At 41.7% G+C, this 15,106-nt stretch overlaps 2 protein-coding genes across 4 annotated transcripts in view; one reads left to right on the top strand and one right to left on the bottom strand.

The window, feature by feature from the left end:
• LOC103791227 (uncharacterized) overlaps positions 1–15,106 on the bottom strand; it is a 77,702-nt gene that overhangs the window by 13,097 nt on the left and 49,499 nt on the right. For 2 of the 3 annotated variants that reach the window (XR_013527888.1, XR_013527889.1), the window contains one exon: positions 11,115–12,040. Coding sequence is in view for 1 of the 3 variants with exons in the window: in XM_054246663.2 (XP_054102638.2) it covers positions 11,348–12,040 (693 nt within the window). In the remaining 2 variants the exon portion in view is untranslated. Of the gene's footprint in view, positions 1–11,009; positions 12,041–15,106 lie in introns of those variants that run through there. The other variant, XM_054246663.2, reaches the window with a different exon arrangement.
• LOC100403374 (thyroid receptor-interacting protein 11-like) lies at positions 4,695–11,272 on the top strand (the record flags this gene model as incomplete). Its single annotated transcript, XM_035276785.3, is given in 8 exon segments — positions 4,695–6,710; positions 6,712–6,795; positions 6,873–7,747; positions 7,749–7,951; positions 7,954–9,044; positions 9,047–9,137; positions 9,140–10,342; positions 11,148–11,272. Coding segments are annotated over 8 exon segments (5,688 nt in total), but the record flags the coding sequence as incomplete, so codon positions are not given.

A 15,106-nucleotide genomic window follows, 5' to 3' on the forward strand; every position in this document is an offset into this window, starting at 1 on the left:
TGGGCATGTGCTTCTGCTCTAAAGGCCAGATCTCCCCTTTAAGGGCATAAGGTTAGACTTGCAGGGTTGTAGGAGGGGAGGATGTTTGGAAATCTGATCATGGTTTAGACCCAAGTTACATTTTTCAGGTCACCACCATCAATAAAGCTCATAGCTTGATCTCAACTGAGATATTCCTGTTGTTTACTTTCAATTAGTTGTGAGATAAGAGGAAATACCTCTGAAGACACCAGCATATGTTCCAGGTTTTTCAACCAGCAAATGTTCACCAATGTCCCGCACAACACTTAAGACTTCTAAATGGTAGTCGGGAAGCTGCCTTTATATCCAAAAAGGAGAGCTATGTTACTGGGGGCTTGCCACTCTTTTCACAAAGTATACTGAAGGGAAATGGTTGTGCTCCAAACCAGAGGGGTGTGTGGTTACCAAATTACATATGACTAGAATCATAAAAACAGCTGAGTGTTAAATACATATTTGTGTCTGTAATCACTTGGATAGGGAAAGTTTACCTTACACCTGTTTACTGCAATAGAAAGGTTCTAATACAGAACTGTATGGGGTATGGAACAGCATGGGCCCGGAGGAAGATCAAATAATGCAGACCAGAATGGAGAAAGAAGTCCAATAAGGGCTGCAGCACTTGAAAATACAAAGTTCGTGCCATGCATATGTAGCTTGAAATAATGTTTGTAAACTGAGCTTAATCGCCTACTAGCCACTTTAATTTTATCCATGCCTACTTATTCCAAAACTGATTGAGTATGCATATTATAAATTATTTGCAATTTGTAACAATCATTCTCTTTATAAAGTCTAAAGGTCAGGAACCCCTTTGAGTATTATTGACAAAGATGTTTAGTGCAGATATCTGAGCACCAGACCTTCTCTGTAATGAAAGATGTGTATTTCTAATCCAAGAGCATCACATTTAAATAAGCAGAAATAGCTGAGATACAAACATTGGTGATTAGTTACAAGAAGCTGGCAATCCCAATGTCTTTGTCTTAGCATCTTTTTGTGAAGGAACTCAGACTAGGGTCTGAGTGCGCACAGTTTATTTTGGATGTGATCCCAGGAAACTGGAGTGAGACAAAGGCAGCAGCTGACAAAGGCTAACTTACTCACCATTGTAGCTTCTGGAGCTTAGTCCTGTTGAGGGATTCTAGGAGCTACAGCAGGAAAGAAGCCTCAGATTTATCCCACCCAAGAAACAAGGGAGCCAACGCCAACTCCCATTAGTCACTAATTAATGGCTCCTACTGTACATGTTAATTAACTGTTGGACGATAGGGGAAGTCCTCAGGCTGAGAAGCAGGTGCTGGTGAATGGAAGTCAGGCCAGCATGCCCTGACATGGAAGGAGCTGAAGGAGCCCAGGGGAGGGCAACAGCAGTGTCTGCTACACTCAACCACAGACCTTTGGCCTCCTCTACCATTATTTAGAGGGCCTGGATGGAATGAGTGCCTCGATGACACAGAAGGGCACTGGGTGATAATACTGGACCAGACCAGGAGGGCATAACCCACTGAGTATCCTGATAGGAGTCAAGGACACTGTGCTAGAGACTTCACAGCAGGATGTTACTAAGCACCTTACTTATGTTCAAATGTAAGAACCTAGGATTATGAAGAAACAATAAACTAGGGCCCTAGATAATCTGGTCTAAGTCTGGTTTCCTGTGGTCATGTCTAAACAGTTCAGACCTAAGGGTCTGTTTTACAGGGGATTTCATGTGTTTGGAAGGATTCTTTCTATCTAAGCCTGTTGGCTTAATAGTAGTGTCCTGAGTTCTCAAGCAAACCTCAATCCATAATATTGGCAAGGAAGGGCCTCTTAGCTCCTTATGCGCTTCACCCTCTCCCAATTTCCCAATGCTGGACTCCAATCTAGATAAGCTCTGCCTTATGGTGCAAGTAAGTGAAACCAGCCTTAAACAAATGCCCAAAGATAGGCATCCAAACACTGCTTCTCAAGTGTAGTTCTGAGACCCCTGTCCCAAGAGTTGGAGGAACTTGTTTAAAAGGTAGATCTGCGGCCAGGCGCGGTGGCTCAAGCCTGTAATCCCAGCACTTTGGGAGGCCGAGGTGGGTGGATCACGAGGTCAAGAGATCGAGACCATCCTGGTCAACATGGTGAAACCCCGTCTCTACTAAAAATACAAAAAATTTAGCTGGGCGTGGTGGCACGTGCCTATAATCCCAGCTACTCAGGAGGCTGAGGCAGGAGAATTGCCTGAACCCAGGGGGCGGAGGTTGCGGTGAGCTTAGTCAGGTACTGACTAAGTAGAGGTGATGTCCTTTCACTTGCGTGTTCAGAGTTGATAAAATGTGAATATGCTGCCATCATGTGGTTGATTAGGGAAATTGAACTAAGCATTTTAAGTTTGCATTTACTTTCTCAAAATCCACCAAATGACCCAAACCTTATATGTACCAAGGGACACTTTACTCTTAGAAAAAAATATTTTACCATCTTTAATCCAAACCGATGGTCTAAACTGGTTACATAGTTCAATGGCATAAAGTGAGATGTCAGTGGGCCCCAAAAATAGTTTCATTGAGGAAGAAATGTAGACTAAAAAGTAAAAGTATCTCCTTAATTTGTGTTTTTAAAGAAATCATTCTTCTCATTGGAGAGTAGTAATGTTAGCTTCTACTGATAAACAAGCATCAGTAATTATCACAAAACATTAAAAAAAATAATAACTATCATAAAAATGACTTAAAAGTTAAAGGTAGGAATTCACTACAAAGCTCATTTCCTATGGTACTTAATACTGCCTTTGATAATAAAATCATGGTTACCATGGTGATATGGTTTGGGTCTGTGTCCCCATCCAACTCTCATGTTGAAATGTAATCCCCAGGGCCAGGTATGGTGGCTCACAGCTGTAATCTCAGCACTTTGGAAAGTAAAGGCAGGTGTATCACAAGAGGTCAGGAGTTCCATACCAGTCTGGGCAATATAGGGAAATAAAACCGTATCTCAAAAAAAAAAAAAAAAAAAATAGCCAGGTGTGGTCACAAACCCCTGTCATCTCAGCTACTCTGGGGGCTGAGGTGGGAGGTTTTCTTAAAGCTCCAGGAGGTGAGGAGACTCTGTGTCTGCTTCCCCTCACCTTCCACCATGGTTGTAAGTTTCCTGAGGCCTTCCCAGAAGTGGAAGCCACTATGCTTCCCATACAGCCTGCAGAATTATACACATTACCCAGCCTCAGGTATTTCTTTAGACCAATGCAAGAATGGACAAATAACACACATGGGGATGCTGGCCAGGTGGAGGAGGCTGCTAGCCTGGCTGATTCAAGCATGGCGAGGCCAGCTGGCACATTGCTTAGGGATATCAAGTGTCTGCTTAATTGGCAGCAACGTGCAAATGGCTAATTCATTTTCTCTCTCTCTCTCTCTCTCTCTCTCTCTCGGGGTGTGTGTGTGTGTGTGTGTGTGTGCGTGTGTGTGATCCCAAATAACTGGTATAGTTGGTTTTTCTGACTTGGCCAACCCTATAATAAAAAATAAATTCTCAGCTTTGCAATACGAATCTATAACAGTCATTAAATAGTCAACCAGTCTACAAGAGTAGTGGTGAGAACATAAGGAGAAGGGAAATGAGAAAGAAAAGCAAAACATAAAGGTAGGAAGAAGCTACTTAGGAAGAGCTGAAAATCTGTTATTCTGAAAGTGACCAGAAGGTAGCAGCAGAGCTGTGGCTAAGACGGCTCGCTCTTTCTAATAGGAGGAACTGAAGCAGGCGCACAACCGATTCTCTTCATGATACAAAGTCAGTAGCACAATCTAAGTACCCATATCCTAAGGAGAAATCTGCTTTCACCCTGACGATGACTGGTTTTAAGCATAATTTACAGAATTTACACATTAGCTCTGCTTTAAAGGAGTGAGGGTGGTATGGGGTGAAAACAGGGAGAAAGAAGCCCAGCATAAGAGAAGATGGGACTATGTCCCCCCCAGGAGAGGCCGTCCTGGAGAACAGGTTCCTATTGTAAGTGGTTACATGAAACCATTCCAGGCGGCTCCGTGCATAGGGAAGCGCGACTTGAAAGCCATCTCTCATACAATCTGGGATGGAGGGACTGAGCCACTCAGTGCTGGCGCGCATGTCACTGATGTGCACACAAGCAGCTTGTATTAGGCCTGCTCCTGGCCAGAATGAGCAGCTCCTGATAAGGTGGTGCGGATTACGGAGGTGAAAAGCAGGTGGCAAGCAGGTGCTGAGGCAGATATCAGAACCGAGGTCCTCAGTCAGAGTGAGGAAGACAACGTTTTGAACTTGGGCTGCACAATAGGATCCTATGGGGTGTTTTAAAAGAAACACACCCATGATCAACCAAATCAAAATCTCCAGGAGCAGGGCCAAGACATCTATAGTTTAAAATCACCAGAAGATACCAAAGTGCAGGCAAAGTTAAAAACTGAGGGCTTGGAGTGGACGTCTAAGACAAGGAAGGGGAGAGAGAGCTGGGGCGAGGGAGGAGGCGGCAGCAATGCAGGAAGGAACTTTCAGGTGGGTCAGTGGTGTTCAAAGGAGGTACACATTTTTAAACATATCTGACCATTCATTTATTCACTGCTTGGTACAATTACATGATGCCCAATATTGGATTAAGCATTGAGTCCGTGCAAGCAAATACGACTTGGACATGAGCTCTTGGAAATGTACCAACCTTGTAAATATGTGGTCAAGTCAGGGGCAGCCTGGCTTCCCTCGCTGGCCAGATTTCAAATTTTACAAAGTTTGTATTACCTGATTTTATAAAGGAAATTGAAGTCATTCGTGAAATCTTGAGATCAGAGAATAAAAGGTATAAGAAACTTTGTATTGATCTACAAGAGAAACATGAAGCATCAGAGCTTCAAACGAAACAGCAATCTACAAGTTACCAAAATCAACTTCAACAAAAAGAGGTAAAAAGCCACCACGGTGAAGCCAGACATACTGTGCTCCAGGACCAGATGCTGAAACTGCAGTCAGCTGCTGAGTCAGTACCTTCAGGAGCTGGCGGTGTACCAGCAACCACTGCATCTTCTTTCGCTTATGGGATTAGTCATCATCCTTCAGCTTTCCATGATGACGACATGGACTTTAATGATATAATTTTGTCCTGACAAGAAATAAACCAACTCCCAAATGAAGTTTCAAGACTTGAGTCTGGAGTTGTCTATTGGAGGGATATTGGTCACACTTCAACAGCATGAGGAACACATAGCACTGCTCAAAGAGAAATAAACAAACTACAAAATATTAAGGAACTGAAACAGAACCAAAGTCAGGAAATAGATGACCATCAACATGAAATGTCAGTACTGCAGAATGTGCACCACCAGAAATTGACAGAAATAAGTCAACAGCATCAAGAAGAATTAGGCGACTATGAAGAACGAATTGAAGAACTCACAAATCTGTTACAACAAGGTGGCCTTGGAGTTACAGAAACCAATCACTCCAAAATCTATGAGATGCAAAAGCCTGTTCAATTTCTACAAACAGAAAAAGTGGAGTCTCCCAAAAAAATTGAAGAACTTGAGGATAAAATAAAAGATATAAATAAAAAATTATCTTCCGCACAAAATGATAGAGATATTTTGAGGAAAGAACAAGAACAGCTAAATGTGGAAAAGAGACAAATATTAGAAGAATGTGAAAACTTGAAATTCGAGTGTAGTGAATCGCAGCCCTATGGTATGAAGCAAAGTGATACTGTGACAGAAAAGGGAAGAATTATTGCACAGAGTGCATCAGTGGAAGAAGTGTTCAGACTACAAGCACTGTCTGATGCCAACAATGAAATAATGAGATAGAGTAGTTTAAACCAGGATAAGAGTCTTGTTGAAGACAATCTGAAACTTAAAATGCATATTGAAGACCTAGAAAAAGATAAATCATTACTGAGTCAAGAAAAAGAAGAACTTCAGATGTCACTTTTAAAATCAAACAATGAATATGAACTACTTAAAAGTGCAGCTACAAGAGACATAAGTTTGGATTCAGAATTATATAGTTTAAGACTTAATTGGGAAGCAAAGGAACAAGAACTCAATCAGAGTATTAGTGAAAAGAAAATCCTGACAGCTAAGATAGGAAAATTGGACAGACAGAATCAAGATGCTAAAATGCACATGCTTCTGATAAAAGATCATCTATCAAAACAACAAAATGAAGGAGATGACATCATCAGTAAACTGAAACAAGATCTAAATGATGAAAAAAAGGAAGTCCATCAACTTGAAGGTGATAAAATGGACATTACTAAAGAGTTAGATGTACAAAAAGAAACACTGCTTCAACGTGAAGTGGCCCTAGATGATTTACATTTAACCAAGCAGAAACTTGAGGACAAAATAGAAGATTCAGTACATCAGCTAAATAAATCGCAAAAATATAATGTAAGCATCCAGAAGGAGAATGTGGAACTTAAAGAGCATATTAGACAAAATGATGAGGAGCTTTCTAGACTCAGGGATGAGTTAACTCACTCTTTAAATCAAGACTCTAGTAGTGATTTTAAGGACAACTTAATTAAAGAAAAAGAAGCCGAAGTTAGAAACTTGAAGCAAAGTCTTTCAGAATTACAGCAGCTCAAAGTTGCTTTTGATGTCAAAATGGAAAATGAAAAGTTAGTTTCAGCATGTGAAGATGTGAGGCATCAGCTGGAAGAATATATTGCTAATAGAAATCAGCTTTCTCTTGAAAAAAAACACCATTGTGGAGACTCTAAAAATGGAAAAAGGAGAGACAGAAGCAGAATTGTGTCAGGCTAAGAAGAAGCTATTGTGTGTACCTATGCAACTATCTTGCATGTTCTGCACATGTACCCCAAAACCTAAAATGCAATTAAAAAAAAAAAGAAGAAGCTATTGGAAGAAGCAAACAAGCATGAGAAAACCGTTGGAGAATTGCCAAATGCATGTCACTTGATTACCTCTGCCTTGCAGCTGGAACATGAGCATTTAATTAAACTCAGTCAAAAGAAAGACATTGAAATAGCAGAACTCAAAAAGAATATTGGACAAATGGATACTGATCATAAAGAAATTAAGGACATGTTGTCATCTAGTCTAGAAGAGCAGAAGCAAATGACACAACTTTGAAACAAGAAAGAAATTTTTATTGAAAACTTTCAAGAAAAAAGTTCAAAGTTGCAGGAGGAATTGGGTAAATACTCTCAGGCCTTAAGAAAACATGAAATTTTAAGACAGACCATATGGGAAAGGGACAGAAGTCTTGGATCCATGAAAGAAGAAAATAATCATCTCCAAGAAAAACTAGAATGGCTTGGGGAACAGCAGAGTCGAACTGTACCTGTGGCTGATCCAAAAACCCTTGATAGTGTTACTGAACTAGAATCTGAGTTATCTCAACTGAACGTGATCAAGGATCATCTTGAAGAGGAAACAGAACACTATCCAATGATAACTGAAGGTCAAAACCAGAGTAAGATGCAACTACTTCAGTCTTTACAAGAGCAGAAGGACATGGATGAGTTGAGACACCAGCACACGCAAAGGAACGCCACGTGCACCCAGCTCTGTTTAGAGAACAGTGAGGAAGTTAAGTGTTTGCAAAAAACAATTGAACCAATCAAAACCCAGCTTTATGAAGAAAAGCAGAAGATTCAAACAGGTAACTCTGATGTTTTTCAAGAAACCAAAGTTCAGAGCCTTAATATAAAAAACGGAAGTGAGCATGATTTATCTAAAGCTGAAACGGAAGGATTAGTGAAAGGAATCAGAGCGAGAACTGGAGACTAAACTTATAAATGAAAAGAATGTAGCTTTAACTGAACTGATCGATCACTTGTCCAGAGATGAAGTTGCTAAACTAAATCAGATCATTCAGCAGAAAGATTTGGAGATACAAGCTCTTCAGGCTAGAACGCCTTCAACTTCCTATAATCAAGTTATTGTTCACCTTCAACAGCAAGTGCAGGCCTATGAGAAACAGAACAGCTATTCACTGTTCTGAATAAGAAGACTACGGAAAATACCCATCTAAAAAGAAAGTATCACAAAATGATGGATACAGTTGCTGCCAAAGAAGCAGCTCTCATCAAACTGCAAGATGAAAATCAAAAATTGTCCACTAGATTTGAAAGTAGTGGCCAGAATTTATCACGTATCATTCGAGAGAAAGACATCGAAACAGATGTACTAAGTCAAAAATGTCAGACCTTATTGGCAGTTTTACAAACATCCAGCACTGGTAATGAGGTTGGAGGTGTTAATCGTAATCAATTTGTGGAGCTCTTACAGGAACGTGACGAGTTAAAACAGCGAGTAAAGAGAATGGAAGAGTGGAAACAGCAGGTGATGACCACAGTACAAAATATGCAACATGAGTCCGCCCAGCTTCAGGAAGAACTTCACCAACTTCAGGCACAAGTTTTGGTTGACAGTGATAATAACTGTAAATTACAAGTGGACTATACTGGCCTGATCCAAAGTTATGAGCAGAACGAAACCAGACTCAAAAATTTGAGGCAGGAATTAGCACAAGTTCAGCACAGCACTGGGAGTATTTGCAATACCAAGGATCTTCTTTCAGGAAAACATGGTATTATTTCACCCCAGCTGTCTTCAGCATCATTGCTGACTCCCCAGTCAGCAGAGTCTCTTAGAGCAAGTAAGTCTGATGTATTGAATGAATCTTCTGAATTGCTACAGCAAGAGCTAGAAGAGTTCAGAAAATCACTACAGGAAAAAGATGCAACAATTAGAACGCTCCAGGCAAATAATCAGAAATTGTCTGATTCAATTGATGCCACCTCAGAGCTAGAAAGAAAAGAACACGAAAAAACTGATTCAGAAATTAAGCAGCTAAAGGAGAAACAAGATGTTTTGCACAAGTTACTTAAGGGAAAAGACACCTTAATCAAAGTCAAAAATGATCAATTACTTTCTTCCAATGAAAATTTCACTAACAAAGTAAATGAAAACAAACTTTTGAGACAGGAAGTAACAACCCTGAAGGAGAGAATATTAATTCTAGAGATGGACACTGGCAAAGTAAAAGGAGAAAAGGAAAACATATAGTAGAAACATCCAGAGAAAAGGAAACAGAATATCAACCATTGCAAGAGACTAACATGAAGTTTTCTATGATGCTGCGAGAAAAAGAGTTTGATGCCATTCAATGAAGGAGAAGGCTCTTGCTTTTGAAGAGCTATTGAAAGAAAAAGAACAGGACAAGACTGGGGAGTTAAATCAGCTTGTAAATGCAGTTAAATCAATGCAGGAGAAGATAGTTGTGTTTCAACAGGAGAGAGACCAAGTCATGTCGTCCCTGAAACAAAAGCAAATGGAAAACACTGCCCTACAGAATGAGGTTCAACGTTTACATGACAACAAATTTCAGTCAAACCAGGAGCTAGAGAGATTGCGTAATCATCTTCTAGAATCAGAAGATTCTTATACCCATGAGGCTTTGGCCGCAGAAGATAGAGAGGCTAAACTAACAAAGAAAGTCACAGTATTGGAGGAAAAGCTAGTTTTATCCTCTAATGCAATGGAAAATGCAAGCCATCAAGCCAGTGTGCAGGTAGCATCATTGCAAGAACAACTGAATGTAGTCTCCAAGCAAAGGGATGAAAGTGTGCTGCAGCTTTCTGCCCCTCAGGAACAAGTAAAGCAGTATGCTGTGTCACTGGCCATCCTGCAGATGGTACTACAGCGTTTCCAACAAGACGAACAAGCTATGTATTATTCTGCTGAGCTAGAAAAGCAAAAACATCTTAGAACTGAATGGAAGAAAAAGGAGGAACATCTGCAAAGAACAGTGTTATCATTACAGGAACATTTGGATGAAGCAAATGCTGCATTGGATTCAGCATCAAGACGTACAGAACAAATTGAAGAACTTAGAAAACAAAACGAGGTCCGACCAGAAATGCCGGATGATGTACAAGAGAAATTGATGCACTTGGTAGACACCTCAGAAGGAAAAGTGGACAAAGTCCTAATGAGAAACCTGTTCACTGGTCCTTTCCAGGCACCGAAACATCAGCGTCATGAAGTGTTACGGTTGATGGGGAACATTCTGGGTGTGAGAAGGGAGGAGATGGAGCAGTTGTTTCGTGACAGTCATGGAGGTGTTACCAGGTGGATGACTGGGTGGCTCGGAGGAGGATCAGAAAGTGTTCCCAGTACACCTTTGAAATCAAATCAGCAATCTGTGCCTCATAGTTCTTTTTCAGAACTTTTCGTTAAATTAGTAGAAACAGAATCTCATTCATCTGTTCTACCACCAAAGCTTTCTGTTCATGATATGAAACCACTAGATTCACCGGGAAGGAGAACACTAGATACAAATGCACCAGAAGAGTTTTGTTTGTTTGTTTGTTTGTTTGTTTGTTTTAAATGAAGAAGTGGCTTCTCTGCATAGTGTGAAAAGTGGATCTGAAGCATATATTAATCATCTTTAGAGGACTTTGTGTGAACAGGCCAACAAGATTGTCCCTGAAGGTTATAGGTGCCCTGACACAAAGTATGTATTTGGTCCTGTGCAATGTTATGTGTGTAGATTCTGTTTTTGTAGCTGTTTTAAATAGAGATGGGGTCTCAACTATGTTGCCAGGCTGGTGTCAAACTCTGAGGCTCAAGTGATCCTCCCTCCTCAGCCTCACAAAGTGCTTGGAATATAGGCATGAGCCACTGCGCCCAGCCCTGTATGTAGATTCATGTGATTACCACCATAGTCAAGATACAAAACACTTCCATCACAAGCATCCATCCCCCCCACCCCTCAGTTGCCCTCTCATAATCATAGCCACCTCTCTCCCTGTCCCTTTCCTGAATCCCCAACAACCACTAACTTTTCTCCATCTCAGTCATTTTGTTATTTGGGAGTGTTATATAAATGCAATCAGTATGTCACCTCTTGAGACTGGCTTTTTTTCCACTCAGTAACTCCCTTGAGACCCATCCAAGTTTTGGGGTGTGTCACTTGTTTTTTTCTTTCTGTTGTTGAGTGTATAGTCCAGATATATCACTCAGTTTTAACAGCTAAGATATCTATTTAACATATCAACTTGTTCTGCCACTCTCGCTCCGGGATCCCCGCGCCAGAGACGCAACCATGCTCCCACCACCCACACCCACCGCGCTCTCGCTCGCCTCTCCTCCGGGAGCCAGTCCGCACCACCGCCGCCACCCAGCCCATCGCCATCCTCCGCAGCCATATACACCAGGTCTGTGTCCTCGTCCTCCTACCGCAGGATGTTCGGCAGCCCAGGCACCGCGAGCCAGCCGAGCTCTAGCCAGAGCTATGTGACCACTTCCACCCACACCCACAGCCTGGGCAGCTCGCTGCGCCCCAGCACCAGCCACAGCCTCTATGCCTCATCCCCGGCGGCGTGTATGCCATGCGCTCCTTGGCAGTGCGCCTGCGGAGCAGCGTGCCCGGGGTGCGACTGCTGCAGGACTCGATGGACTTCTCGCTGGCCGACGCCATCAACACCGAGTTCAAGAACACCCGCACCAACGAGAAGGTGGAGCTGCAGGAGCTGAACGACCGCTTCGCAAACTACATCGACAAGGTGCGCTTCCTGGAGCAGCAGAATAAGATCCTGCTGGCCGAGCTCGAGCAGCTCAAGGGCCAGAGCAAGTCGCGCCTGGGGGACCTCTACGAGGAGGAGATGCGGAAGCTGCGCCGGCAGGTGGACCAGCTCACCAAGGACAAAGCCCGCGTCTAGGTGGAACGCGACAACCTGGCCGAGGACATCATGCACCTCCGGGAGAAATTGCAGGAGGAGATGCTTCAGAGAAAGGAAGCCGAGAGCACCCTGCAATCTTTCAGACAGGATGTTAACAATACGTCTCCGGCACGTCTTGACCTTGAACGCAAAGTGGAATCCTTGCAAGAAGAGATTGCTTTTTTGAAGAAAATACACGAAGAGGAAATCCAGGAGCTGCAGGCTCAGATTCAGGAACAGCATGTCCAGATCGATGTGAACGTTTCCAAGCCGGACCTCACGGCTGCCCTGCGTGACGTATGTCAGCAGTATGAAAGTGTGGCTGCCAAGAACCTGCAGGAGGCAGAAGAATGGTACAAGTCTAAGTTTGTTGACCTCTCCGAGGCTGCCAACCCAATGATGCCCTACGCCAGGCAAAGCAGGAGTCCAATGAGTACCGGAGACAGGTGCAGTCCCTCACCTGTGAAGTGGATGCTCTTGAAGGAACCAACGAGTCCCTGAACACCAGATGCGTGAAATGGAAGAGAACTTTGCTGTTGAAGCTGCTAACTACCAAGACACTACTGGCCGCCTGCAGCATGAGATTCAGAACATGAAGGAGGAAATGGCTCGTCACCTTCATGAATACCAAGACCTGCTCAATGTTAAGATGGCCCTTGACATTGAGATTGCCACCTACAGGAAGCTGCTGGAAGGCGAGGAGAGCAGAATTTCTCTGCCTCTTCCAAACTTTTCCTCCCTGAACCTGAGGGAAACTAATCTGGATTCACTCCCTCTGGTTGACACACACTCAAAAAGGACACTTCTGATTAAGATGGTTGAAACTAGAGATGGACAGGTTATCAACGAAACTTCTCAGCATCATGATGACCTTGAATAAAAATTGCCCACACTCAGTGGAGCAATATATTACCAGCAAAAATAACAAAAAAATCCATATCTTAAAGAAACAGCTTTCAAGTGCCTTTCTGCAGTTTTTCAGGAGCGCAAGATAGATTTGGAATAGAAATAGGCTCTAGTTCTTAACAACCGACCCTCCTAAAAGATTTAGAAAAAAGTTTACAACATAATCTAGTTTACAGAAAAATCTTGTGCTAGGATACTTTTTAAAAAGTATTTTGAATATCATTAAAACTGCTTTTTTTCCTAGCAAGTATTTGACCAACTTGTTTCTGCTTCAATAAATCTTTGGGGGGAAAATATAAATAAAGATATCAACTTAAAACTAAATGTTTCTTTACACAAATTCGTACAACTTTCATGTAAGTGTTAAGCCATACAGCTGCATCTACATAACTATAATTAGCAATATCACTGAACATGCCACTTCCTGATATATGAGGTACAGCAATCCAGCCTGAGATTGGGTAGTTTATAAAAGAAAGAGGTTTAATTGACACAGTTCCACATGGCTGGGAGGACTCAGGAAACTTACAATCATGACAAAGGCAAAGAGGAAGCAAGGCACCTTCTTCATAAAGTGGCAGGATGGAGAATGAATGCAGGAGGAACTACTAGACACTTAGAAAACCATCAGATCTTATTAGATCTCACTCAATATCATGAGAATAGCATGCAGGAAGCTGCCCTCATGATCTAATTACCTCTACCTGGTTTCTCCCTTGACACTTGAGGATTATTGGGATTATGGGAATTATAATTCAAGATGAGATTTGGTTGGGGACAAAAAGCCTAACCATCTCTCTCTCTCTCTCTCTCTCTCTCACACACACACACACACTCTCTCTCTCTCTCTCACACACACACTCACACACACACTCTCTCACACACACTCTCTCTCTTTCTCTCACAGAGGAAGTGTACACTCTAGAAAGTATATGAAATGATCAAAGACTAAGGAAGACCATTGCATTTTAATGGAAGAGGGACCATATAAAGAGCCAGAACTAATGGGTGCTAATTCTAACCATGCCTGGGCTCCCCTCATCTTCATGAGTATTCTTCCTGTGTTATTGGCAGGTTAATTTCCCGTCTAGAATAAAATGATAAATTTGCCCTGAGTATCAGTCTAGGTTTGACTCTAACCCCACACTGCCTTCCCATCTGATTTCACATATGTCCATGGATGCAATTACTACCTAAACACCTAAACACAGAATGCTCAGCAACTGAAACCTCACCCTTAATCTTCCAGCCCCTACATCCAGCTGCCTACTTGACATCTCCACCTGCATTGCTTTGCCTCACATTCAGCATATTCAAAAGCAAACTTCACTGCTTCCACATTTCACTCTCTACTTTCATATCCCTACAGGAAAAAAAGTGGAAGAATCCTGGTCCCTTTCTAAAGTTGCTCCTTGCGGCAATGCCAGCACCATTCATTAGCCTGTGCAAACCAGCCACCCAAGAGTCACCCCTGACCTGTCACTTCTGCCTCTTTCTCCCCTCAGTCTGGTTCATCTGACTTCCTGGATGGCCTGTGCAAGTCACCATTTTCTCTTGCTTGAACTCCTCGAATTAATTACCTCACTCTTGGTCATTTCACATCTACCCTTGATCCTCTCCAGTCAACCTATGGAAAAGATACTAAATTAAGACAAGATGTATTAAAATAACATTTCAGAAATTTCTCCAGGTGAAACTTTGTTGATTGGTTGAGTTATATTGGATAATGTGCAGTGCAGTTAATTTAGATAATTAACAATGAATCTAGTATGAAATACCATCTTCCATGATGGGCATTTCTCATGAAATTTATAGAACAATTCAGCTAAGCCCCCTTCTAAACAATTTCCTACCCTAATTTACTCCTCTTCTGTTTTATTTGCACATGCTTTTGTCTGATAAAATGTACAACTTCATTTCACAGCTCTTTATTCACATGTCTGTTTCTCTCAGCAGATTGTGGGTTCCTTGAGGGTGGAGCTCTGCTTTATGTATATTTGTGCCAGTGGTGGTTGAATTTTGGCACATGCTCAAGAAAAAACTCCTGAACTGAATTCAATTGGAGTAACTATTATTTTTTGATCCCACAGAGTCTATTCTAGTTTTTATTTCCCACCCAAGAAATTACACAAGAAATACCAGATGCTGATACATCGTTGGAAATTGAAATATTAACGCAGAAATACCAGTATGTATTTTTCATCTATCTGAACTTGAGAAATTTAAAACTCATAAATAATAATGCACAGTATAAGGTTACATTTTATATTGGTGTTTATTTTATATTTTAAGTCATGCTTTATTGATGGCTGTAGCTAGTATATTGAGAGTCATTGAGGCATTTTTTAGAATCAGCAACTTATCTGTCACTATCACCAATCAGTTTGCCTTCCAATAATAAGTGAATAAAAATTAAAACGCTGATTTCCTTCCTCTTGGAGGCAATATCATAAATTGTATTATTCATCTGAATTCATAAAGTAAAGCTCTGAA

This window comes from Callithrix jacchus, chromosome 16, assembly GCF_049354715.1.
Source record: "Callithrix jacchus isolate 240 chromosome 16, calJac240_pri, whole genome shotgun sequence".
Classification (NCBI taxonomy): Eukaryota; Metazoa; Chordata; class Mammalia; order Primates; family Cebidae; genus Callithrix; species Callithrix jacchus.